Source organism: Phalacrocorax aristotelis, chromosome 6 (genome assembly GCF_949628215.1).
Source record: "Phalacrocorax aristotelis chromosome 6, bGulAri2.1, whole genome shotgun sequence".
Lineage (NCBI taxonomy): Eukaryota > Metazoa > Chordata > Aves > Suliformes > Phalacrocoracidae > Phalacrocorax > Phalacrocorax aristotelis.
In genome coordinates this window covers 61108762-61134620 of record NC_134281.1, presented here as the reverse complement: position 1 = coordinate 61134620, position 25859 = coordinate 61108762, and the positions used below count along the sequence as shown (strand labels likewise).

General features: G+C 40.4%; 1 protein-coding gene and 1 long non-coding RNA gene across 3 annotated transcripts in view; one reads left to right on the top strand and one right to left on the bottom strand.

Moving 5' to 3' along the window:
- Positions 1-25859, bottom strand: part of LOC142059419 (uncharacterized) — a 443822-nt gene that overhangs the window by 214163 nt on the left and 203800 nt on the right. For both annotated transcript variants that reach the window (XR_012661334.1, XR_012661335.1), the window contains one exon: positions 20041-20194. This is a non-coding gene — a long non-coding RNA (uncharacterized LOC142059419). The remainder of the gene's footprint in view (positions 1-20040; positions 20195-25859) is intronic.
- The window catches only part of OLFM3 (olfactomedin 3), a 65829-nt gene continuing 65095 nt past the window's right edge, over positions 25126-25859 (top strand). Inside the window, exon 1 of the mRNA XM_075098256.1 lies at positions 25126-25418. Coding sequence (XP_074954357.1) covers positions 25350-25418 — 69 coding nt within the window. The 5' untranslated portion in view covers positions 25126-25349. The remainder of the gene's footprint in view (positions 25419-25859) is intronic.

Below are 25859 nucleotides of genomic sequence, written 5' to 3'. Positions count from 1 at the left end.
CAAAAAGGCACACAAGGGAGGCAATAAAATAGCTTCATCAAGCAGAAATATTCAAAAGTTTAACAACTAGCTAATGGCAATCATTCCTAGATTTTCAAATACAAGGTCAAATCCAAATTTAGCCTTTCATCTGCTTCATAAATTCTACTTTCTATGAATTCCAACCTTCCTTTAGTAAAACACAAAACTTGGAAGCTCGGGATTAACATCAGTACAACAACACTCCAATTTGCTAGAACAGCAGGAAATTTATAAATTATAACAAGGAGCCACAGAATGTAGGCATTAGTTCTTTAGGGAGGCAAAACTAATTCTCCAAGGAAGACAAAACAGGGTGCCCTGTTCCTGCTTTCATTAACGTCCTTTGGGAGCTCCATCTGAATGCTAGTTGCCAACTTCAGAGCCAAAGGTATTTAGTTTTCCTCTCCACATCAGATTAGCAATTTTTCCTCATCATCCTACACACAGCAAAGCATCTAGCTGCTACGTCGAGCAGCTTTTTAATTAATTTACTGTATTTTGAGATACCTACAAGGCTCGTTGAGTATCCACATTTTCTTCTTGTAACACGCTACAGTTACAATCTTTGATCTACAGTACTGGAGTTGTTATAGGGAGCTGGTTCAGACCATAAGTATCCTTCGAGGCTTTTTAAACTGGTCCTCAAATGGTGCCTACGTCTACAATTTTGAGCACTGGAATTGCTTCGAGAATAAATCTAGGGGATGGCTGAAACTATGGAACAATGGATTACACCTGTGGATAGAGCTCATATGTGAGAACACACAAGTCACTTAAAACAGACTGTCACATGGCTAACAATTGCGTAGTTTGTATGTTCTGGGTATCTAACTGCCCTGTCTTGAGATCTGCACAAGTGCCAAATTCCCACAGCTGCAGCTGAAATTAATGGGAGTTACGCTTTAAGCATACTAAGTGATCATAGGATAAGAAGTCTGAAAAAAAAAAAAAGGCTCTAGACATCAAATTAGACACCTACAGTAAGTGCAATTTTTCTACTTTCAAATTTCTGTATTCTCTCTTTTTATTTCTACATAAATGAGGTTAACAGCACTACCCCACTCTGCAGGCACATGGTGGAAATGTATGTATTTTTTAAAGCACTCATATTTTAGTTATGAACATCATTTAGTAGCTCATAAATAAATTAGTAATATAAAAATGCCACGTTTAAGTAGCATGCATGTGCACATTTGGGGGAAAAAGAGATGCCAAAAGTATTAGAGAAAATATTACATAGATGGTCAGTGAGTACTGTCCATCTCGCAGCTTGAACAAGGAACGTGCTCTGCAGCTGGGCGAAGGAGAATAATGGGCAGGGATATCCTACAATCACGGAATTCCAGTTATGCCACCTTTGTTAGGCTGGTCAGGTGGCAATACTGACATTTCTCAACTTCTGAATACCAAATAGCTGCAGTCTTATTCCCCCTTTAATGTAATTCCTGGGGCGTGTCTGCACAAATCATTCATATTACACAGTGCTTCTTCCTCATGACAAGCACTGCCAGTCACTCCAAGAGAGGATCTCTTCACATCCATCTCTGACACACAGAGATATACTTCTCCAAAGCACTTCTAACCTCCATCATTTCCCACGATACAATTTTAAAAAATCACAGAATAATATATTGAATGATGTATTGAAAGAGACAGTGCCAACAGAAATGATGATTCAGAACACAGAATAACAAGAAACACAAAATTTTCCTGGAAGAAAAAATCAGGCATGCCACTATGCATGATACCTGCTTCTGGAGAGGCTGGGAATCTTTTTTTAGCCTATTAAACTGTAGGAATAAAAATCTAATGAATTATGCATTTCTGAATGGGTCACACTGGCAATGAATCAAGTGTCTTGTTGCTTTTCATGTCTTTAATTGTTATGAGTTAGTGGGGTTAGATATCCAGTTAGAAAGACAGAACCTGTTTTGCATCAATGAACTGTATGCAGAGAAAAAAAATATACAGAGGACTATGTATTTCATTTCACAAGCTGCCCTAAACAAAACAAACAGAAAAAAACAACCCACCACGCATTTATCACGTGAAGATATTATGGCAGTTTCCCACAGTGGAAATTCTGTACCACCATCTACCCCTACACACAACTCCACACAGTCATCCCTTATGAAGTGGGAAAGTCTGCACAAAGACAGAACTGAGAAGCAAAAAGATGTGTGACAGACATCTATATATTGATACAGCATTGATTCTTCCACATAAGGCTGAATTAGCACAGCTTTAAAGTCTTAAAGACTCCCCCACACGGTGGTGCATCAGAAATGTCAAAGAATACCCATGAGAGAAGTAAACAGAAGCAGAGTCGCGTTTGTAAGCACGTAGGGTTATAGAAATGACCACGCGATCAGTAGTCAGTGTCAGGAGTATTAGTACCTAGTAGTATCAGTAGCAGCAGTATTAGCAGTAGCACAGTATTAGTATAGAGTAGCAGACAATCTCATTCAGATCTGTATTATTTTCATCATGGGTGGATTTCAGCTTGAACTACCACACAGCAACCAAGCTAAAGAACTGTACTGCACTCGGATTCTGCAACATCGTATTTGTAAACGGTTTTCAGCACTTGCTCGCGCCTACTTAAATCAATGTGCAGGCTGCTGTTTGCTTCTTGGCCCCCTTCGGCTGACCTCTGAGGCGTAACTGTGATCCCTCTAACCAACACACATAGAAAGCACTTTCAACACCATAGTATGCATTTGCAGACGTTGGGCAGAGAGCTTAGCTAGCAAGCACGCAGTATGGTCCTTTAGGAACAAAGCCTTGATGTTGAAATACAGAAATGATGAATCAGTTTTACGTTTAAAAAATGAATACTTAATGATAAAAAGCCTACCAGAAATAACACAGCTTACCTCATTATTTAAACCCTTTCCAATTGCATTCAGTGGAGCAAACATATATTGGGAACTGAATTTCTTCTGCAAGATTGATTCAAAACAACTGAATATTTGGCTGGAGAAGATCAAGATGTTAGTCAGGAATTACTTGCGCTGTGTACCAGATGCATTTTCGTAAGAATTAAATAAAAGTTCATGAATTGAAAGTAAAAGCGTACTTAACACTACTAGAAAAAAACAGACATTAATTCATATGAGTTTTTAGCATTTAATGGTGTATTTGGTCAATGGATACTTAGGGAAGGGGGGGATAGTTGCACTGCCTAATTTTACGTACTTAAATTAAGTACACAGTTTAGCAGGCTAGCCTCCAAAGTTTGTGTCTATATTTATCCAACACAAAAAGGCTCCCACAGAGGGCTCTAAGAAAAAAAAATCAGATTAATACAGCTTGTTATTCCTTATGCTGACTTCCACAAGTTGGAAAGTTGGAATAAATAAATAAAGACCAATAAATTTGGCCTTCAATTCAGGCCAACCTCTGATTACCCACTACAGAGGCTCTAAATCTCCCATGCAGATGCCTGGATTCCTTAAAGTCATGTCACACCAAATTGTTCGCTAAAGTCCCGTGCGGGTTCCTCTTTCCATCAGTAGGTTTGTTTCTGCTCCATCAGCTGCTGTATAGCTGGTCTGCTTGAAGTCTGACTAGAGCCCGATATTGTCTTCACCGCCTTAAGCACGTTCATGAACAGAAAGCAGAAAACACTTGCTATGAGGTCTGTGTGAGCTACTGTTAGGTAGAAAATGAACAGAATTAATAACGATGGGCTAGCAGGGGCACGTGTAGCTAAAAATCAACTACAGTGGCAGCTTAGGTATCTTTTATAGCTAGCTGTTTAACGTGCTGCAAGATACCGATGTCTAAGTTTCGGACCAAGGGAACACACTACGAATATATACGCTGGATGATGTGAATGCCTCTTCCTCACCCTTGGCAAAGGCAAGAATATTGTTATTGTGGGAGGATTCCTGCAAGCACTCATAAACTATAAAGTTCTCATCACAGAGGGCAATGAAAGGTTTCTTCTCTGTGGTTTCCCTCTATCTGTCACCGATGTCAAGCATTCCAGAGTCATCATGAGAACCACCAAGATCCTGTAGAAAAGGCAGCTGGTGCGTTAATCCCACCACCCCCCTCACCCAGCGCCTCCTGATCCTTTCAGAGATACCATTCACTTTCCCTTTTTCTTTTTTCCCTAGCAGAGGCATTGCTGTGACTGTTGCTGGAATAATTAAGTGTTGAGGGAAGAGCACCTGAACTCAAAAGCTGTTCTTTGAGTTGAAAAGGAGGCAGCTGGTACATGGTAACTAGGTAACTAAGAATGCATGAACAGTAATTTCAATAATTCCTTAATTTGGGGTAACATAAAATATATTGCTTTAAAGCAAACTCTCACTGTAATACCCTCCTTATTTCAACCTAAAAATTTTACATCCTGAATCACTTCTGTTTAGTCATTATTTTTACATTCTCATTGTGTACGTACTTATGATATGCTTCAGATACATTTCCTTGCAGACAAGCAGAAAAGCTGTGTAATTTTTTTTCATAAAAGTATACTGAAATAATTTTTAAGCTTCTCAAAAATTTATCTTAGAGCTATCTTATATCTGGACCTCTGACTAAAATTGGTCTTGCACTTTGGGGAATCATTTTAATGATGATAAGCTTTAATTTTTCCAGTAAGATCCTTCTTTGCTTGGGAACTCTTTTTTTTTTTTCCTGCAGAAAAAGAGAGATGGGGATGAAGGGAGCAAGATGATTATATTTAAATAATCGTTTGTATAAAATACTGTTAATGTTTACAGAAGGATGACAAAGGGGATTTTCTGAATAATGAAGTCACTCAATTAAAAATAAGTTAATGTGCTGGATTAGCAGGGTATTGGGAAAAGACTGAAACAGTTACCTGGCAATTGATCAAGGAGCCTTGTCTTATAGAACAATACTAGCATAAAAATAGCTCGTAAATCTGAAAGGCTGATTACTAGAACTGTTGTGGGAGCTTTATTTTTTAGAAGAATATTGAATTAATGAGAAATAATACAAAGGGGGAGTTTAATTATTCTGAATAGAATAATTTTCTACCCTAGCCTCTCAGGACGGGTGTGATTATGTAGGTCACATATCTAAAATGACTTTTATGCATATTTCATTAAAAGCCACATCTTTTCATGAAGGATAGTAAGCAATAAGCCCTCTTCAGATAGTGTTCTCTCTCTCTAGTGCCTTAAATGAAAGCTATTTCCTCTGTGGTATGGAGCTGTTAAGATGAGCAGTCAATAAATACAAAACCAGGCGTATCTTATTTTCAGGTTATTGTTTTCACACAATAGTAAGTTGTTTTCCTTCCCACTCTCTCCACCCCTCCCCCCCATCATTTCGAATGCACAGCAATTAGGTACTGTCCAAGACTCCTAGTCTGCTTGTACTCCTGGAGGGTTGCTGTCAAGCTGAGGAGAACACTGAATAGGCATTTTCTTGTTCATCCAAACCATGAGATTTGAGTTCTGAGTTGATTTGCAGATTTTTCAATGAAGTTTTACAAATGCAAATGAAACTAAAGAACATCATTATTGATCAAAGATACCAAATTTTCTTACTTGCCACCCACTTTTGCCATTTTCAGACAGGAAACATTTTTAACCATTTTAAGTTTTTTCTGCTTTAATTTTTAACTACATTACAGATTTTTATTCATTCTAATAAAACACTCCTTGCCAGATTTACACATATAAGTGCTTTCAGTGAAATACATGCACAGTCTTTTAATCATTGTTGTCACCCTTTCTTAGCTGCAAGACTGAGATTTAGTGTTTTCCACATACTTATAAGAAATGGTGAAAATGTTTGGTCCATTAAAGTATCAGAAAGACTAACTACAATTTAAATTATCAATTTCTGCTTAATCTTAAAAAGCTAATGTGCACAGTGCAAGATCAGAGGGTTTATCAGGTACCGTCGTATATAATACTAAAACTTGGATCTCAGCTCAGTAATTGAATGTGTACAAAGTCCTCGTTTATCCTACATATTCTGTTGGTGAACTTTGTACATCATTGCATGCCTTCAGAACTGAAGGTCTATGTATTGACCTACTGTAGTACCACATCCACTTAGAGTACTAAAGGTTTGCTTGTAGTGTTTAAGTTTAGGAGAAATAAATTCCTGGACATGCTGGTACTCCTGCTTTCATATACACTAGAAATAAGTTACAATAAAGATAAAACTGTGTTCTTGTTACATTATGGAGACACAGTTTCTATCACATTTTGGTATGTGTCTTGGCTGTGGTACTTTTGTGCCTGAAATGTTTGATGGAGCTTCTGAAGTATTCCTCCAAACTTCAAATAATATCGAAATTCATTCCATGGCTATTTCCGTAGCTGAGCTAGTTTCATCTTCAGTGAGCACTAGCTTAAAGAAAGGGTAGTTGGGGTTAAATTGTTAACCAGACATGGGAGAAGAAGGACAACATGCAAAAGCACTGCCTCATACATCACAGATTGTGGCCTATTACTTGATTGTTTCCCATGGTTAGAGAATTGTCCGCGGTCCCCTTACCCACTGCTGAGGCTGCACAGCCCTCCCGTTGCAACTTTATACCCAATTCCTTCCTCAGTGTACTGACTACTTATCATCTTTAATGCCATTGTGCTCTGGCTTATTAAGGCTCCAGATCCCTTCACAAACTGCATCAGCCATCTGTTACCCGACGCACTGTGGCATTCTGAACTATCTTCTCACCAGACAGGATAGTGCTTTGCTTGGTGTGAAGCTGCCAACCTGCACGAGACTGGACACAAGGGGAAAAGCTTCCCATTCCCCAGAGAGGCTAACACACTTGCAGCTGACAAAAAACCCAGACACGTACCAAATCAAATGGAGGAAGGGTGGAAGCTACACTGTTAGTGTGGGACAGATCTCAAGCTAGAGTGTGTACGGGATTTGTATACACTCCACCTTGTGCGCGGAAGCTTACTGCCTATATCATCGACGTTATTCTGCTTCCCCGCACTACCAAACCCTGCCAACTCAGAGAAAAAACATGGAGAAAATGTTCTTTATCTCCCCCTTACCTCCGTGACCTTTATATTCTTCTTCCTACAGGTGCATGCTAAAATCTTAAGATACCTGACAGAGCAGGAGTGCTGGGACTGGTTCCCAAGCAAGAGGGGACATGTCTTCCAAAGGACCCTGGGATCTTCCCACAAAAATAGAGAGGGCAAGAACAGGCAGGGTCTACAGTTGGGTCTAATACAACCAAGTGACATTGGATTCACCACTTCTCCTGACCTTCTTTTTCCCATAGGAATTCCTATTACTTAGCAGATCCATGCCAGCATACCCCGCAGTGATCCATACACAACACAGTTGGAACAGGCAAGAAATAGGAACTCCTTCAGAGTTGCAAATGATTCCATGAGCTAACGCTTGGCTCCCCTAGGGCCATTAAACACCTACAGGAGAGTGAAAAATTATATGGACTTTCACACGTCCGCTAACGCAAAAATCCTACTGCTATATGCTTAAGCTTATGGATACCTTTTGTACTTAACTTTCCATTTTGCTTGTGACGATAAGCTTCTTTTTGCTTAGTTTTTATATGCTGTCTGTATTTAGCGTATTTAATCTGGCATAGAAATTACTCCTAGTCTGCACAAGACCATATGCCACACTTAGAGAGAAGAGCAAATACAAATAAGGAGCTTTCATTTAATCTCTTCTTTAATTTGCAATGATCTAGATCACTGTGATCTGAAGGAGTACCATACCAACATATAAAGTCAGAAGAAGAGTGCAGAGAGCACACCTGCTGTATCAACTAGATTGTGTCCAGTCACAATTTACATATGGGTGAGGTCAGGTACAATATGGGCAGCTCAGCACAGGGCTCATATGAAACAATTATTTTTCCAGCAATTACTCCTTTGAAACAAATAGAAGAAACAAATGATACCCAGGAATCTGTGCACCCCACTGTTTTTAACTGGCAAAAACTATCCCCAAGTCCTTATAAACAGTTAGACTCAGTCTCAATGTTCCCAAAATATTAGCTTGATAGCTGTTAGTCTGAACCTGGTTTCTCTCCTAAAAGGCAAAACTGCACTAGCTCTTACATACACAATTAAAAATGGATAGGTAAAGTCATCAGGTTGGCACCACAGGTAAAAAGTAAGAACTGAGTAAGCTTTGCACTACCCACGTAGACAGGGGCAAATTCCAGCTAGTCATACTCTTCACTACACCCAGCTGAGGTTCCATCTTTGGCAGTTTAGCTCACACGTATTTTCTGACACTGCTTTATCACAGCGATACAGTGGGTGCACTTTCGTGCAGAGCATCTTCTCAACCTAACAGACAGTCTTCATTCCATTCTGACTATGACTCAAAGGTTGAGACATAACACAGACAACAAAAATATCAACACTGGAATATTTTCCAGCATAAGGGATACTTAATCATCATCTGAGCAACTAAACTAACTTGTAAAATCACTGTAGATCTTTAAAAAAAAAAAAAAGCAACAACCATACCTTAAGGGGTTGTTTTCTTCTGCCTGAAAGTTAAGTGACATTAAGCATTTCTAAGGCTCTGTGTTACTTACAGAATAGGCAGAGCTCTCTTAGCCATCGATGCATGTTATAGGTGTCATTTACACCGAATAAGAGCGACTTGCATGTCAGCAGTAGGTATATGAAAACAGCAAACCAAGATTCTTGGGAACAGCATATTACTCTCAAAAGGTTCCTAAATTTCACGTCAGCTCACCATCCGCAATTATTAAATGCCTTACTTGTAAAAAAGAACTATGTCCATGCAACAGGGTTACATCACTCTGCAGCAAGCCTTTGCTAATTAAGAGTTCATTAGAAATATTATTAACACAGTGCTATGGGAGTATTTCTGCATCTTCAGTTGTAGTTCATTGAAAGCCAAAATGTATAACACAATTCAAAATAATACAAATTCAGTAAAGCATGTGTTTTTAGGATGTGCTTAAGGTTGGGGCTTTTTAGCCTCAGCAGGTAATGAGAAGTTATGAAAATTGTATGTAATTGTTTTGGATTTGTTTTGTTTTCCGTATTGTTTTGTCACTCAACACTTTTGTTTTAGTTACTTTCCCTCTTTTTACACTTCTGTTCACAGTCCCTCCTCTTCTTTTACCTTCATTCCCACTGCTACATGTATAATTAATAAATATCTGCAGCATAAACATTTTCTAAGCTACCACTTCAAACTTTTGAAAAGATCTATAACTGACCGGGTCAGAAAATATCAGGACTGATAGGAAAGATTTCCTTCTGAGTGATGCTCTCTTAATCACCAAACCAACACCATTTTTCCTCACGAAGACTGAAGACTGTTTACCAAAAGCATGAAAACTGGTCCATTTAGTCTCCTCTGTGCGTACATAAGTTATATACATACAAAAATAAATTAATAGAAACAACTTCATAGGCAACTTTTCAACCCACCTGACTGTATATTATTATGAAGAATACCGTTGGAAGCTCTGAAATATAAATAGCAAAATTTTACGTAAGTACTTCTAATATCTTCCTTCACTCGCCTGGAGAGCTGTGCCATCTCTACAAATCTTTGTTGTCTTACGCAAAGCTTCTTGAGAAAACACCTACTGCTTATATCTGAGTTTTGTCTTATAAGGGTGCCTTTGATCCTGCTTTGATCTTCTTGTTTCAGTCAGTCTCACAGAATGAGCGGCTCAAGTCACATAAAAATCCTTACCATGTTTTTAACAGCTATCATTTAATACTTTGGGAAAAAAGAGACTGTTAAAAAACTTTGAGCAAGATTTCTGTCGAGCTTGGAAAGAGGTAGTTTTTAATTTTTAGAGTAATGTCAATATATTTCAAAGAAATAATTTTCTAAATCTATTTAGGTAAAACATTTTCTCAGTTTAGAATAGCCCTTGATAATCAAATCAAGGGCTTCTAGTTCAGTGTTTTCAAACCGTCAAAATATGCAGAATGCCTGTTAATTTAGGTGAAGACAATTCATTGTGAAATTACATTTTAGAACGCAGCCAACCACATTCATATAAAATCTGCCGGAGTAAGGGGGCAACGTCCATACGCTAGCCCGGTCAGGCTGCCGTTCCAAAGGTAATGTTACTCTTTTATCCGAACCATAACTCAAAAGTGTTTGAACACAAGTGATAGCTACAGGTCTATAAGGTAATAAAATTTAGTCCTATATTCTAACATATTTTGTCACAGACCTACACAGTATACATACAGGCATCCATCTAGTTGAAAACTGTTAAATTCCAGATATTCTTTTTCCAAGCATTTGTACACAGAAACTGGATTATTCAACAAGGAACCACCAAATCGATGTCATCAGCTCCAGCTGAAGATAATCCTACCTCGAGACAGCATAAGAAAAGATTAAGAACCCTTCTCTTTCAAAGTATGCTCGTCCAAGGACTTCTCAAGATCAGATGTGTAAGAGATTCCTTTGGCCCATGACTAGTTCAGAAGGAAAGAACTGCCGATCTCCTAGCTAGCGAATCAAACAGAACAGCAAAATATAAGACCTCTTCTCTGAGGTCAGTGCTAACGTAGGTCTGCCCTCTCTAACACTGCGAATACTTTTTGCCCCAAAGCCAGTATGAAATTAATTTATTTGACACGTTTATCCCTCTCTTAAATTTGGATGAAATTAGCCAATATCTCATTTCAAAAACATAAAGGGAAGATGAAGGAGGGAACAAACAATGTGATTGCTTTTTTCCCCTGCAGGAAAGAGTCCAAACAAAAACGAGCTAGTCAACCCAAAGACTTTCCAACATAGTTCATCTCTTGTCAGTCTGTTACAGTCGAAGCAGTTCTCCAAAAAGCATAACTTTTTTTTTCTTCTGGACAATTATTTTCAAGTATTAACATTCTGTTGAACTTAAGCCTCATACCTCAGCAACAGAAGTCCTATACATGTTCCCTGGCAGACGGAAACAGCACCTTCGCAACTACCAATTCAGGGTTGTATCTTAAATCCCATCAGAAGTTCGTCTGCAGCCATCGTTTGCCTTCTCTGTAATTTCTACCATCCAGTTATTAAATTAAACCAATAGATGCCCACAGCAGATATTTCATTAACACAGTAAGGACTTCAGAAACTTTCCAAATAACTAATTCACATACAGAATTTGTAAGCCATTATGGATTTATAAGCTTTTATCATTGTCTTCCTGGATAATCTCACAGTTCTGGCCAAAAAGAAATTTTCCTTCTTTTTCATACTGTGCCTGAGTGCATTAAAGTATGAAATGTCTGTGCGCAAAAACTGACTATAATAATTTGAACAGTTTTGATCATTTCTGTATGGTAAACAGAATTTCCACTGCAGTGGATTTATATGCAAAATATTCGGTACTATAGCCCTAGTCAGTGCCAATAACCTATAATTTGATTGTAAGCATCTCAGCCCAGCTGAGTGACAGCTGTAATGGAATCAGACTGAAAGCTTACAGTGGTCCAAACTGTTGGGGTTTTTTTGCTGAATGAATTAGCCAAAACTAATGTTTAAAGTCTGTCTCTGAAAAGACTTTAAGACTGTCTGGTCTACAGATAATTGTTTTTCTTTCTTCAAGTTATTCTTCTGTTACATTAATATTCCGAGCTGTAGCTTTACTTTGGCATTTGTTTTGTAACAAGCTCAAACATGAGAAAGCAAATGTTTGTCTTCAAACACAATTAAAAGAAAAATAGAAGTTATTATGCGAATAAAGTTTTCCTTTCTCTCCAGTCTTCTTTAATCAGTTAAGGAACTAATACACTTGTAGAATGACAGGAACACCGATTTGTGCATCATATTAGCTAAATCCTGTCAAATATATCACAATAGTTTGTTCTTTTTACAGAAGATCCACCTGAACTCACACTCACTCCATATTAACTGCAGAAATCAATTAGTTGGGGAAAAAACCATTATATCCTGTATTACTGGAGTTAAGTTCTCAAAGGAGAGATGTAGAAAGGAAGCCTCCACAATATGAAACACGGAATGGAAACACAGTGTGTTTCCTTTATGACTGTGCTGGTTTTACTGGAGGATGGCAAGAGGATTAAAAAAGAGGCCACCAGAAGCCTTGCCACTGAGCTTTCCACGTGTCTGTCACCCAGGCTTAAAAGGTGAACTGTAGAATGCTCCCATTCCTGATGTCTGGTTCATCACATGTGGGTTGGGTTGCATTTTTCTCCTCTTGAGACTAACAGATTTGAAATTTGGTATTTCTATTTCCAAATCATTTAATAAACCATTACTGATGCTTCCTTAACAGTGTGGGGAATATGAAGTCACCAGAAATTACATTCTAGGGGTAACACCAGAAGCAGAGTTAGTTGTTGTAAAATTTTCAGGCTCCTAGTCCAAGCGCTCATTTATTACACCATTCTATCTGACCTACTTAGCCACTGTGACTCCTTCTGCTGTGAGAAATGCTTTCCACCTCCACATTCACCCTCCCAGTCATTTGCCTGGAATGTTTCAATTATTCATTCAGGTCAGATCAAAGACTGCTTCACAGATTGGCTATGACGCTCTAGGACATCTACCTTTACAAACCCTCCAGCTAGTTTCAGCGTGGACCTTAATTGTCTTGCAAAAGGGTCACAGGCAATACCAGGACCAGGATTCAATGATCCTTACACTCCCACATTCCTCTTGTAAACAAATGTGTCACTGAAAATTTGTCATTATCTATGTTATTAATCATTGATCTTTAATACCCACTGAAAATTTTTGATCGGACTTCAGCTGTTTAACATAACTTCAGGAACATCGTACCCTCTGCCTTGGGTGTCTTCACCAGAAAATTAGAATATAAGTAATTTCCAACAGGTTGGAGCTGAACAAAGGATCACACTAAAAGCACTAGCCAAGTGGAATACCCAATTCTAGGCTTAGCTCTAGATATTAACCAGTAAAAAATTGTATTTAATATGTGTATATTCGATGCGCGCAGAGATGGACATCACCAGTCCTGTAAAACATCCCAAGGGCCGCAACTGCAATAGGATACACTCACAAGGCGTCGCTGCTGATTTCAAAACCTAGCTGAAGGTTATACACACCCCTTGGAGAAGTTACACTGGCTCTACCAAACTGGCAAATAGCTTCAGAATAATAATAAAATGAAACCCCACGATATTTGTATTGGTCAAGAGCAGCGTTCACAAAAATATGGCTGAAGAAATCCTCCTGCTGTTTAATTAAATGGCGTGTACATTTGCCAGAGCCAACCTAAGCATTAGCTTGTCTGTTGATAAGGAGAGATGTGAATCAAAGAGCAAATTACTTGAGCCACTGCACTGCCAAATTGGAACCCGGAGCGACCCAGTGGGAAAGCACACTACAGTTGCAAATATCTTCTGCTCCCGCACCTAACGCAAAGAATCTGCAAGACGCAGGTGACTCCCAGCACAAAGGCTGCTCATGACAAAAATGTTTGTCTCTGCTGAAAACAAAACAAAACTAAAAAAAACCCAACCTTTTTTTTTTTAATATTGAGAGGAAATCCCAAACCAAAGCCATATTATATCATTATTTGAACAAAGCAGTGTTATATTAATATTTGAACTGCAGTAGTGCTTAGATTCCTGCCATGGTTCTAAGTGGTGTAAGGCACTACAGTGTTACCTCACTTTCTGAATCTGTGAACTCCGAATTCTGTGTGTTTATCTTTTAGAGTTGGTTGAAATATAGGGAAAAATCATATGCCTTTCAAAATGCACATTCAAATGAATTATTTACCTTCTTTTCTTTTTTTTCTACAGTAATAACTTCCATTTTACAAACATGTTTTAGTCAGAGTTTGGAGGGTACTTTTTGATTTTGTTTTGTTAGGGTTAAAAATGTCACTTAACTAAATTTTTAAATAAAAGTTTTAAAATACGTCACAACCTGACTGAAATGAGCAATCAAAATTATCAATAGAAGAATAAAAATATACCACAATCTAGCAAGCCAGATTAACAACACAAAAATGTAACAATATTCTGATGGCACACAAAGTAATTAATCCTCTGAAATTTTTCATTGAAATCTTTTAAGATGGAAAATATTACTTTAATTTTTTTAAAAAAAAAAAATCCTAACTCAAGAAAAGGAATGATTTTGACGAATTTCAATCAATAGCTGTTTCTCTCAAGTTCAACATACATATTTCTCAAAACTTTTATAAAGAACTTTAAAATGCCCTGTACACCATTACTTGTACTCACACTGTCAAATTAGCTTCAAATTATTTTTTTTATATCATATTCTTTCCAAGATCAGTATTCAAAAGCATAGCATGGTATAATAGCTGGTCTTTAATCATTACAGAGAAAAACTATTTCTGCTTTTCTTCATCTTTTCACACAGAACTTTATCTGAGAAGCATTATTAAAATGACAAACTTCGCTGGAAAATAAAAGAACTAAAAGGAAGTGCTTAATAATACAAATTCCATGAAAGCTATTCATTAAACATCTTCAAAAAATCTCAGGAATATCAACAGTAGTATAAAAATGTACCTGTTCGCTGAAATGTAGATTTGAATGAAATGTTTTGGATAAATTTTGACTGATACAGAATTAAATGTCAAAAATATCAATTCTCCATGAAATAGAAATTTTTGAAGTTTCAATTTGTTCTCATGTAAATGTCAATATTTATCACACAGTGACAGCAGTGGAGCAGTAACGCACCGAGATTTTCATAGTGCTCTCAGTTGTCTTTCCTTCCCTCTGAGGTCACTGACTAATGAAAAATATCGTTCTGTCTCCCATTTTAAAGTTGTGTTTTCGGTGCCAGTTGCAAATACTGAAGTGGGATACAGTCTGACTTACAAAGGAGAGGATATTCAAGTTACACACACACACACAGAGCCACAAACTTACAAAGTCCATTTATATCATGTTCATCAGGACTTCGCCATCATTGTCCACATTATTCTTCATGAATATTGCAAGAAGCCACCCAAACCAAGAATAAGAGAGTCATTTTGGGGTCATATTTTCTCCTGTAACACCAATCTTCTATTCCCATAGCACAGGAAAAGAAGTTTAGAGATGAAGAGCAAGCGAACACGAAGCAAGTGTGACATTCAAAATGTAATTAAGTAAAATTAAGTTTTTGGATAAATCATTCACCTGCCACCTTTCCTCTCTAACACATACAATTGGATTTAAGGAACATGTTATTCCTTACAGACATTTCACGTAGAACGGGGATCTTACAGTATATTACCTTATGCAGTTCCTCCTGCATTTTGAGGGAGACCCTTACAGTAGTAGGTTTGTATTTATCACCAAGCTCATTAATCTTCTGGAGAAAGCTAGTTGCCAATATAAAGACAAAGCAAGCTAAACGTAAGTAGAAACTTAGTATGAGGCAGGCATGACTTTACAGAAGTGTAGAAAAGTCTAGGACTAATATAAATCAAGATGTAAGCAAATACCTTTTTTTCTGGGACTAGAAAACCATTTAAAATTACTATTTTTTTCATAAGGTTCCGCAAACATCACAAAACTAAGTGTGTCTCAGAGTTGGGGAAAAAAAAATGAAATGAAGACCGTATTTTTCCAAAAATCTACAAACGGATTTCATTTGATACATAACAAATGCCACCACTTCACACTGATGGAAATCAAGAGAGACAACATTCCTACCACCTCAATGGATTTTATCCATGTTTATTACTATGCATATAAATCTCTCCAGGGTCAGGAACTTAGGCTGCTGCAGAAAGTGCCTAAATTGCAGTGAACATTTTTTCAGCAAATTACCGAGCAGAACTGGTGTTCTCCTACATTTTCACAGTTTTCTGAACAAATTTTAACTTTAAGATTTCTTGTGAGGCATGCAGTACTTCACAGTACTTAGTAATAAACACTAATAAATTAATAGTAGCCTGTGTGGTTGGTTTTTTAGATCACATGATAATGATCTTTTTTGGTAGATGATGCACTATTTCATTAACCTTTCTTAAAGAAGTGCAAGATAGCAACACACCAGCTTCTCTTCATATTTACACAAATATTGTCAATAGGCCTTAAAATTCAGCTTCTACAAACTCACACAAACAGAAGAAATGCTGTCTGAATAGTTAGAAAGGAATAAAAAGAATCACAGGTAAGATAAAATTGGACATAGAAAATAATGGCAAATTCCATTCTTACAATATGTTCAGCTCTAGATAAAGTGCAAATTTCCAACGTTCAGCAACAATCAAAAGCCTATCACATTTTTCACCCATGTTTACCTTAAGAGCCCTGGCCAAAATTCAGCATAGCTACAGAATTCAGATTTTGTCTTCAGTACCCCATTATTCCTGCTTCTGCAAGTCTGATAAGAACACTATAATGGAAAACACCATCCTTGCAATCTCCTGTGTAGACTTGAAAATCGAGGGGGTTTTCCACCTGACATGGCAACTTGTCTTACACAGTTATCACGAGCCTCATTGCTCATGTGCAGGGGTTTGGTAATATGGCATCTACCCCTCGCTTGATGTGGTATTACACAAAAACCTGGCCAAATTCAAAGGACACCAGTATTGCTACTGAAAAGTCACACCTAAACATTTGCTTGGTCATGGCATTATTTACGGTTTTTGCACGACCTTTCATGAGCCCGTCCCCAAGCCCTGATCCTGGTACCACTCACGTACGCACGTGTGGAAGTGTTACATCTGCGCTTTAATGTTTGAAACACTGAGGTCCTGAACTGCACTCTACTGGCTTTATACATTTTCCTTCTTCCAACACAGTTGTGTTCTAGGAAGAAAACGATACAATTCCACAAAGAATTCCTACCTGCTGTGATAGTGCCCCCTCAGGGCGAAGATGATTCTTTTACATTAACACACTGAAAGCTTCCGCTGTGACTGACCTTAAAGACACTGACAAATTAATTACTTTGCTAGTCAATATGGCATGGCAGCTTAACAATTTGAGCAGACACCCAGCCAGTTAACATGCGTGCTGCCATCTGCTGAGTATGACAGCAAGGGATTTGTACTACTCTCTCTGAAAGAAAAGTCAGGTAAAGCCTTCCAAAAAATGTGTTCCCAAACCCCTCATTCATAGATTATTTCACAAGTCACATAGAGACCACTCAGGTTCTGTAAGACCATTGGTAGCGTCTCATGTTTCTTTGACCCACAGGTTTAAAATTAAAAAGGAGACTATGTCAGAGAATTCATTAAAGCTTTGGTTTTGAGCCCACTGCTTAACAGCTGGAGCTAGGGTATATTCAAAAAGATCATAAGATTTATATGAAAACTCACACAGTGCAGATGTGAGCAAGGAAGTTCATAGTTTATGTACCTCACTGTCAAGCCTCACTGTTACCCTGATTTAAAGAGCTCTCCTCTGGCTTGAGATTAAAAAATAAGTGCCAATAATGTATAAATCAAAGTTCCTGCAAAACAATGGTCAGGGGCCAGCACAGAGGAGTGGCTTTTTAAAAAAAAATTAATTATGAGAAAGCTTGATACCGTTCTCACAAAAACTATAGCTATCTTCTGGAAAAAAAGCAGAGGCGCACCAAAACTCCGTACATTTCATTTCTTTTTGATTTCCAATAAAACCGCACCAAATTAGAAAACTTAGTAATTTGTACACTACTGTCCCTGTAAATAAAAATATACATCAAACTGGTCTAAAACTATATATAGACACATAAAAATATGTGCATATATATACACACATAAAACTATATTATATACGTATTGGTCCAAAAATATATACTGACGGGAAACACAGGACCTATTTTTTCTCAGATAGGTTGAGGGATAAGGAAGGTGGCTCCAAGTCCCAACCACAGCAGAAGAGGCAAGCCAGTTGTGCAGCTCACCACTGTTCACGTTGATACCGGATCATGGGATAACTCAGGCTGGAAAAGACCTCAGGAGGCCTCCAGTCCATAGTGCTACTCAAAGCAGGCTCAGCTGTGAAGTCAGACCTGGTTACTCAGAGCTCAGAGTTTTATTCAATCTGGTCTAGAAAACCCCCAAGGATACAGACAGTGCTACCTTGCTGGGCAACCTGTTCTGCTACTTCACTGTCCTAGTGGTGAAAAAGGGTTTCCTTATGGCTTGAAACATGTGGTATTTATAGCTTTTATGCTTCCTGAATATCAGATATTGTAGGTTCACTTTCCAGATACACCAGTTGTAAATGAGGGATAGCTGTTTAAAAGACCAACAAATTTACTGGAATGTAAACCACAATAGGAGGGAAAACAGAACCACAGAATCCCAGAGTGGTGGGGGCTGGAAGGGCCCTCTGGGGCTCACCCCATCCCACCCCCTGCTGGAGCAGGCACCCCCAGAGCAGGGGCACAGGGCTGCGTCCAGGCGGGGGGTGAATGTCTCCAGGGAAGGGACCCCACAGCCTCTCTGGGCAGCCTGTGCCCCTGCTCTGGCACCCGCACAGGGAAGGGGTTTGTCCTCATGTTCAGGGGGAACTTCCCGTGTTCCAGCTTGTGCCCGTCGCCCCTTGGCCTGGCGTTGGGCACCGCTGGAAAGAGCCCGGCCCCATCCTCCTGACACCTGCCCTTCAGGTATTTAGAAGCATTGATGAGATCCCCCTCAGCCTTCTCTCCTCCAGGCTGAACTAACCCAGGTCTCTCAGCCTTTCCTCACAAGGGAGATGCTCCAGGCCCCTGATCACTTTGGTACCTCTCCGCTGGACTCTCTCCAGCAGTTCCCTGTCAGTCTGGAACTGGGGGGCCCAGAACTGGCCGCAGCACCCCAGATGTGGCCTCCCTGGGGCAGAGCAGAGGGGGAGGAGAACCTCCCTCGCCCTGCTGGCCACACTCCTTTCCATGCACCCCAGGGCACCGCTGGCCCCCTTGGCCCCAAGGGCCCGGTGCTGGCTCAGGGTCTCCTCGCTGCCCCCAGCACCCCCAGGGCCTTCTCAGCAGAGACGCTCTCCAGCAGGTGAGCCCCTAACGTGTACCGGTGCATGGTACAAGACCTTTTGCTTCAAAGCATAGTTTTGTTACAATTATTTAAATGGATTATTTAACTCAGTTACTCCCTCCAGAATTTACAAATGGGCTGATATCCTACAGAAAACTGAAGAAAATCCTCAAAAATTTTCTTCTCTAAAGAAGAGATACTGTGTTTACTTTGACCACGTACCATAGCCAAAGCTATGAAAGACTGCAGTTGGAATGAATGGAATCACTTCATCTGTCCCTCTGTTGCTGCTGTGCAACAGGATAGGACTACAATCAAAACAAAACTAGAGCCAACTCTCAAGCATTTTGTGTAACGCTGCACAAACGGAATATGATAAAAAAGGGATGACATGTCCCACATGCAAGTTATAGTCTCCTAAATTTTATACTGTAATGAGAAAATGGAAAACAAAAGACACTGCACATTGTGGAATGCAAAATCTGCTGAGCTGTTAAGTCTACCCAGTGCAACTCAGTCAGCACAGCTACACTGCTTCGAGACGTGGATGGAGCTAGTCTGGAGGTCTCTTCACTCATGACAAGTAGTGTATCACCTGGATAATCTCCTCATAGATTAAAAAGAGCAGATACCATCTGATAACTGCCAAGAGACACACCAATTTACTTTTTAGAAAGACTTACTCTGGAACCTAATAAATGTTGTATGAAGTAAACCACAACACCTTTTTAAAATATTTCTCTTCCTAACATTTACCTGCTAAAAAGCCACCTCCCTACTCAAACTGACTCAGGGAGAATACTGACACGTACCTTTCACAGCCACGATCCTACATCAGCGTTCAGAATCTAGTCCTACAGAAGCACCAGAGGAATGCCGGTAAGCATCAGCTTGGGCGATTTTTTTTTTTTTTTTGATTAGTTATATTCTAGCACCCAGCTAGAACTAAAATATCAAATATGTGTCAACTAACAAAAAATTATCAGAACAGCGCCCAAGCTTATGTCACCAGCTATAACAAGCATCCTTCTTGGCGCATGGGACAGACCCATGAATATTGCAGTAGTGCCACAAGCAGCACCATACCGCTAGGTGCTTCTGAAAACAGAAACTGATTAAAAATCAAAGCAATGAATTACTGTATTACAGAAAACACCCACCTCTCAAGGTCATTTGTCTTTGTGACAAGCTCTTACGCAAACGTTTCTTTCTCCATTCCAGCAGAAGTTTCCTCACAGAAGACAGGCGTGAGGCATTAGGTACACCGATTCTTGATTTGGGGAAGATAGCAGGTATGAAGGCAGCATTCACAACCTCAAAATAGAACACAACATAGAATCCATCAGAATGTTTGCATCATAATTTATAATCATGACCTAATCTTTCTTCTAAGTACTTGTGCCCTTAAGTGATTAGGACAAAGACTGGTATTGCAAGAGAACTTTTAGTAGTGATTCCGTGTTATTTTTATTATTCTGAGAGCCAGTCCTGTGGGATGCTGAGCCCCAGAAGCCCCCATAATCAATAGCCGAGGATACTCGGGTCCTTTCAATTCCCACAATGTTGTGACACGGAATATTGCCAGCAGCCTCTTTACTATGATGCTCTGGACAATAAACATCTATATATATGCTGTGAGACACAAAGTAGTTCTGCTTGCATATAAACATTGAGAGAATTAAAATTACTATCAAAACAAATTCATAAACGTGTCATCATAGAGCATACTGCTCTGTCTTCGTGACTTTTGCGGTATGCATTTGCAAAATACGTTACGTTCTAAATTAGAAGAAATGTTGAATATCACATTCTACAGATTCCTAAGACTTAGCTGGGGAATTAATTTTCTGATCATCAGCTACTTAGCTGTACTTCAACTGTGACCTGACACACCACAAATCCTGTATTTTTAGAGGTAATATTCAATTTTAAATCATGGCAGCTGAATATTTTAGTGTTCAAAAATTATATTAATCCTATTCACACTGAGTAATTGTACCTTCTTTATTTTCAAAATCTGACAACCACACCAAATTTCTATTACACAACTGACCAGATTTTACTATCTGCACTAGAATTCTGAAATAAAACATATTTCCACCTTAGTTCTCCAAGTTTCACTTATTCTATGTGATCGTGCAATTTTAAGAACAGCAGAGAGTTCATCAAGCATACATTTACTGTCCTGGTGATCTTTTAAAAGAGAATCTTAATCCTTAAGTTTTATGATATTCAAAATTACAAAAGCCACACATAAGGTATCGGTAGGATTTCAAAAAATGCTCAGCCTTGACCTAATTGTACAATTCTATTTAGTAAAGTGATCATCGCTAGGGCTGTTACACTGATAGAACATGCTTCTAAAACCCCATTTCGATATTGTAACTAACCGATATAGCAATATAGATTAGGAAGTGAGGTTGTGGCATTGACAGGTTCCAAAAAAGGTGACTCAAGTCCTTACGTGACTGATAACTCTGAACTATATTTCCACATGATGGCAAAACCTATCCAAATATAAGCAAATTTAATAATTCACAGTAGTCCTGAACTTTGTCCCATATCTGCAATACCTCTGTATTTTATTTGACACCTATATATTCTTCACTGGCTAAATTAAATGAATTGGTATTTTGCTGATTTTTCTGTTCACCTGATTTAACAACACTTCAAACACTCTGCTCTTCTCAAGTTCCATACAAATGTAATCAAATATAACATGTACCATAAACATTTAGCTTTTATATCACTGATAGCTCAATTTTGTTCTTATCTTTTTCTCGTTTAGTCTCATTGAAATATCAAAATATCTTATGTAATGAGAGAGACATTTATACTCTCCAGGGGTATTTCAGCTCCATTAAAGTCAACAAGGGTCAGTATTCAAGCCGTCTTCCCAACTCCCTGAACTTTTCATTCTTACAATAAATATGGAGAATGCCTAAAATTCCAAATCTGGACCACCTTCCCAACTTAGCAGAAAATTCAACACCCATGAAATACTCAGTGTAAGTATAAGACTGATTTCGTGAAAAATTTTCTTGTCTAGAAACAATATTTGATAGCACTACAATTAAAAATCCAGTTTTCAAATGTGACCTGCTATAAAAAATGTAAAGATTGTCTTTCCAGAGATGCATATGTATGTTGTCTTTTATCATAACCCCCATCAGTACTTTCGAGCTGTCAAACTCAGACTGCAGAACTTGGAACTTATTTATATAAAATTCCGTACCTACATCCAATTTATCAACTTCAGTTCCCACCGTACCCAAATGAACAAGTATCTGTCTTATGCCAACCGCTGGCAATACATCTTGCAATATGGCGTGGAAAAAGAAGCGCTATAACTTTAGCCACACACTGAGAATATCCTTCACTACCCAGACAAGCCGTATCCAGCGGGCCTCCATTTTGCTGATACTCTGTCACCAACGCCTGCAGGAACACTTCTGACCTCTCTTTTCTTCTCTCTCCTGACTGAGTATTTCACCCTGACTGCAGCCATCCCCATAAAAAGAATTCAAGAAGAAATGTAGTTCACATAGAATTTCATAGCTTTCAAGGATGATTAAAAGCTTCCTTAGGAGAGATCTTCAGAATCAGGTATTCCCTTGCCACTTTAGGGCATACAGCAGAAATAAACAATTCTCATATGCACTTGGATTTTGTTTAATTTTTTCAGATACATTTTAACAAACCAAATTATTTCAGGTCCTAATTGCTAGGGACTTTTACCACTCTTCAGACAGCCTTTTCTGGTAAAAAACTGACTTGTCATGTTGCTAGAGGGTAGAGGACTAGGTCTGTTACAGATTTGCTTTTTCTTCTTGATGGATTGTTAAAATCAAGCAAAATAGAATTGGGTCACTTCGTGCCATTCTTTTGAAACACATTTTGGTACCTTTTCATATATCAAACAAATTATTACTTTGTAACACATGAAAAATATCTGAGGAGTTCAGATCTGAAGTCTCACTTTTTTCAGGGGCCTGGGGGACCACTTGTTTTATTTTTAACTTGTACTCTTCAATATTTTACTGATTTCAAAGACGGATATTCCAAGCAGCATCAGGAAGTGGACAAGCATATCGCATAGCTGAAGCCCTCTAGAAAATTTGCATTCTGTGATTAATTTCACAGTTCATACATTTTGCCATTTTTATCTCTGATAGACTGAAAGAAGGAAGGGGAGGAAAGTGTAGGGAAAGGGAAATCAAAGGTCGGGAAGATAAGAGAACTAGTCAGTGAGGTACTCTAGAAAAGACCCAAAGACCTTCATTCCTGCCTTTGTGGCTTTAGAATCTATGTTCTTTTTTTCCACAAGAAATTGTTTCTTTTGAAAACACCATTCCCTCTGTCATCTGGAGAACCTCAGATTTTCAGTGCTTTGGTACCATTACTTTGTTGATTATTGAATCCATATTTATAGATGCAACTGTCCCTTTCTATATTTTTTATCATTATTTCATAGAAAAAAAGAGCTTTTATATCTTTTCTACAAAAAAGCCCCACCAAACCCTAGTCTCCCTTCTGTACCTTTTTCATATTTTCTTTGTAGAAAGGAATTCAATAGAGTCTGCATCAGAGAGGCTTCTCTCTCCATTGTAGACCCTGGAATGTCAACGGAAGCTCATTCATAATTCTATAATTTCCTTTCCTTGTCATAAGGAACCGCACTTCATAGATCTACCTTCCACGGAAATGAAAGACACTATCTTTGTAAAGGATACTGCTGACCGAAAGGGGGCTTCTCTAAGTCCTTGTAGCATAAAACATGAATTTTGATTCACTCATAACAGAAAACCCGGTTATCTTAATCCCAGAAGAATTTCAGAACTCAAAAACATAATAAGCCACTGCAGGAAAAGCTGGCATTTTTGATCTGGCAACATTATGCCAAAGATATGCAATTTTTTCAGATAGCACGTGGGCAGAACAGTTTCTGCTCCGTTTGTCTTTCAGCGGTGGTCTTAACTCCTGAAGACAAAAGACACCAATCTTGGAGAGGGTAAGTTAGAAAACCATGCCCTGTCCCTACTCGTCCTAACAGACACTCCACCAAAACACCCTCACAAGGCTGGATTTTGGTTTGGGTTTGTGTGTGTTTTTTGTGGTTTTTTTTGACACTGAAGTCTTGCTTCTTTAAGGATATTTCTATCCTACTTTTCTCTGAAGATTACACAGCACCTAAAAAATCCACAACAGCGTGGGCCTTTCTGTGCTAGCTGCTGAAAAAGTACACAATGTAGACCCCAGAGAACCTAACGGAGACCAAAAAACTGCCACCTGCAAAGCTAACACATTTTAACCACGCAATTGAAAACCTCAGTTAAAACAACATTAGCTATAATCTTATCAATAGGGTTACCCTGACCATAGATCGCAAGTTTGAGTCTTGTAAGGGGTAAATAATGGAAACTTTGACATCCTTTGCCCACGCCAACAGGACGGCGCTGCTCCAAGCGTGAGCTACGTTTGGGCCATACTGAGCCATGCTGAACGCGCAACCCTGAGGGAGCCAAATCGCATCCGTGCCCTTCCTCGCCCGTACCTGTGGAAGGGTGACCGCGAGCTGCCGCGCAGGCAGGAGGGAGCCCAGCGGAGCCTTGGCTGCCAAACCAGCGTGGTCTGGCTACAAACACGCTCGGTGAAGTTGAGGAAAGGGAACCCCCGATGGCATAGGACAGTGTGCCCTTGGGAGGGCTCCCAAAGCACCCTTCCACCAGCCCTCGACTACGCAGCCCTTCCCGCCACAGCTTTGGCCGAAGCAGGGAGGCATAACAGCCCCTTCCTGGCCCGGCCGGGGGGCAGAGGTTGGTTTTCCCCTCAGCAGGGCTCAGCCTTAACCCTCTAGGTGGGGGAGCGGGAAGGTTGGATCCCCCAGACGAAGCCCCTCTCCTCCGGCCGCCCTTGCCCCCTTCCCAGGGCCGCGGTGCCCGCTGCTCTGCTGAGGAGAGCTGCACCTGCGGCCCCGGGGGGAAGGAGCCGCCGCCGCCATGAGGTGAACAGCGCGGCGGTTTCGGGAAGGGGCGCGGGGAGCCGCCCCCTGAGACGGGATCCGGCGCGCCTCGGCGGCCCGGGCGCGGCTCCCCTCAGGCTGCGGGCACCCCTCAGGCTGCGGGCACCCCTCAGGCTGCGGGCACCCCTCAGCTCAGCACAGCCCGCCACCGCCGCCATCTCCCGTCCCCAAACTTTTGGGGTGGGCTGGCGGGGGCGGAGGGGAGGGAGGGGCGGGGGTGGGCCGGGGCCGCCGAGCCGCTCCGGCAGCGCCCTCCTCGCCCGCCTGCCCGCCCTCAGGCTGCCCGCGGAATGAGCGTCCCCCGGGCGGCTGCTGCTGCCGCCGCCGCCTCCAGTCGGGCTCGGCCGGGCGGGCGGGCACAAGGCGCGGCTGCCGGCGCGGTCGCTGCGGCGGGAGCGGAGTGAATGATCGAGGGGAGCGGCGCGGAGAGGCAGCCCCGGCGCCAGGATGAGGGCGCCCGCCAACATCCTCAACCTCCTGCTGCTGTCCTTGCTGGCCGGCCTCGATCCCTCCCAGGTAGGAGCCGGGCCGGGGACAGAGGTCGCCCCGGGGGCGGTGCGGGGGGTGGCCCGGGGCTGTGTGGAGCCCCGGGGCGGTGCGGGGCCCCGGTAGCTGTCCAGCTAAAACCACCAGCGATTTACCCAGCCCAAGGCACAAAGGTATCAATAGCGCCCAGGGACTGCACCAGGCACTGGGGGAGCAGGGATAGACAGCCTCCGGCTGGGAATGAATTTGTTGCGAGCCCGAACCGGAGGCATCACGTGAAGATGCTGGTTTTAGCACTACAGCCACGCTCCAGGCTGCTGCTGCAGAGTTTTGTTATTTTCAGATGTGTTCGGGTCACCGAAAGCTCGCGTCTGATACTGAAATGATGATGAAAGTAAGCAGTACGTGTTAGCCGTGCAACCTGGCTTGTGAAGGTGACTTTAGATTAAATCATTTTAAAAAGCCCAGAAT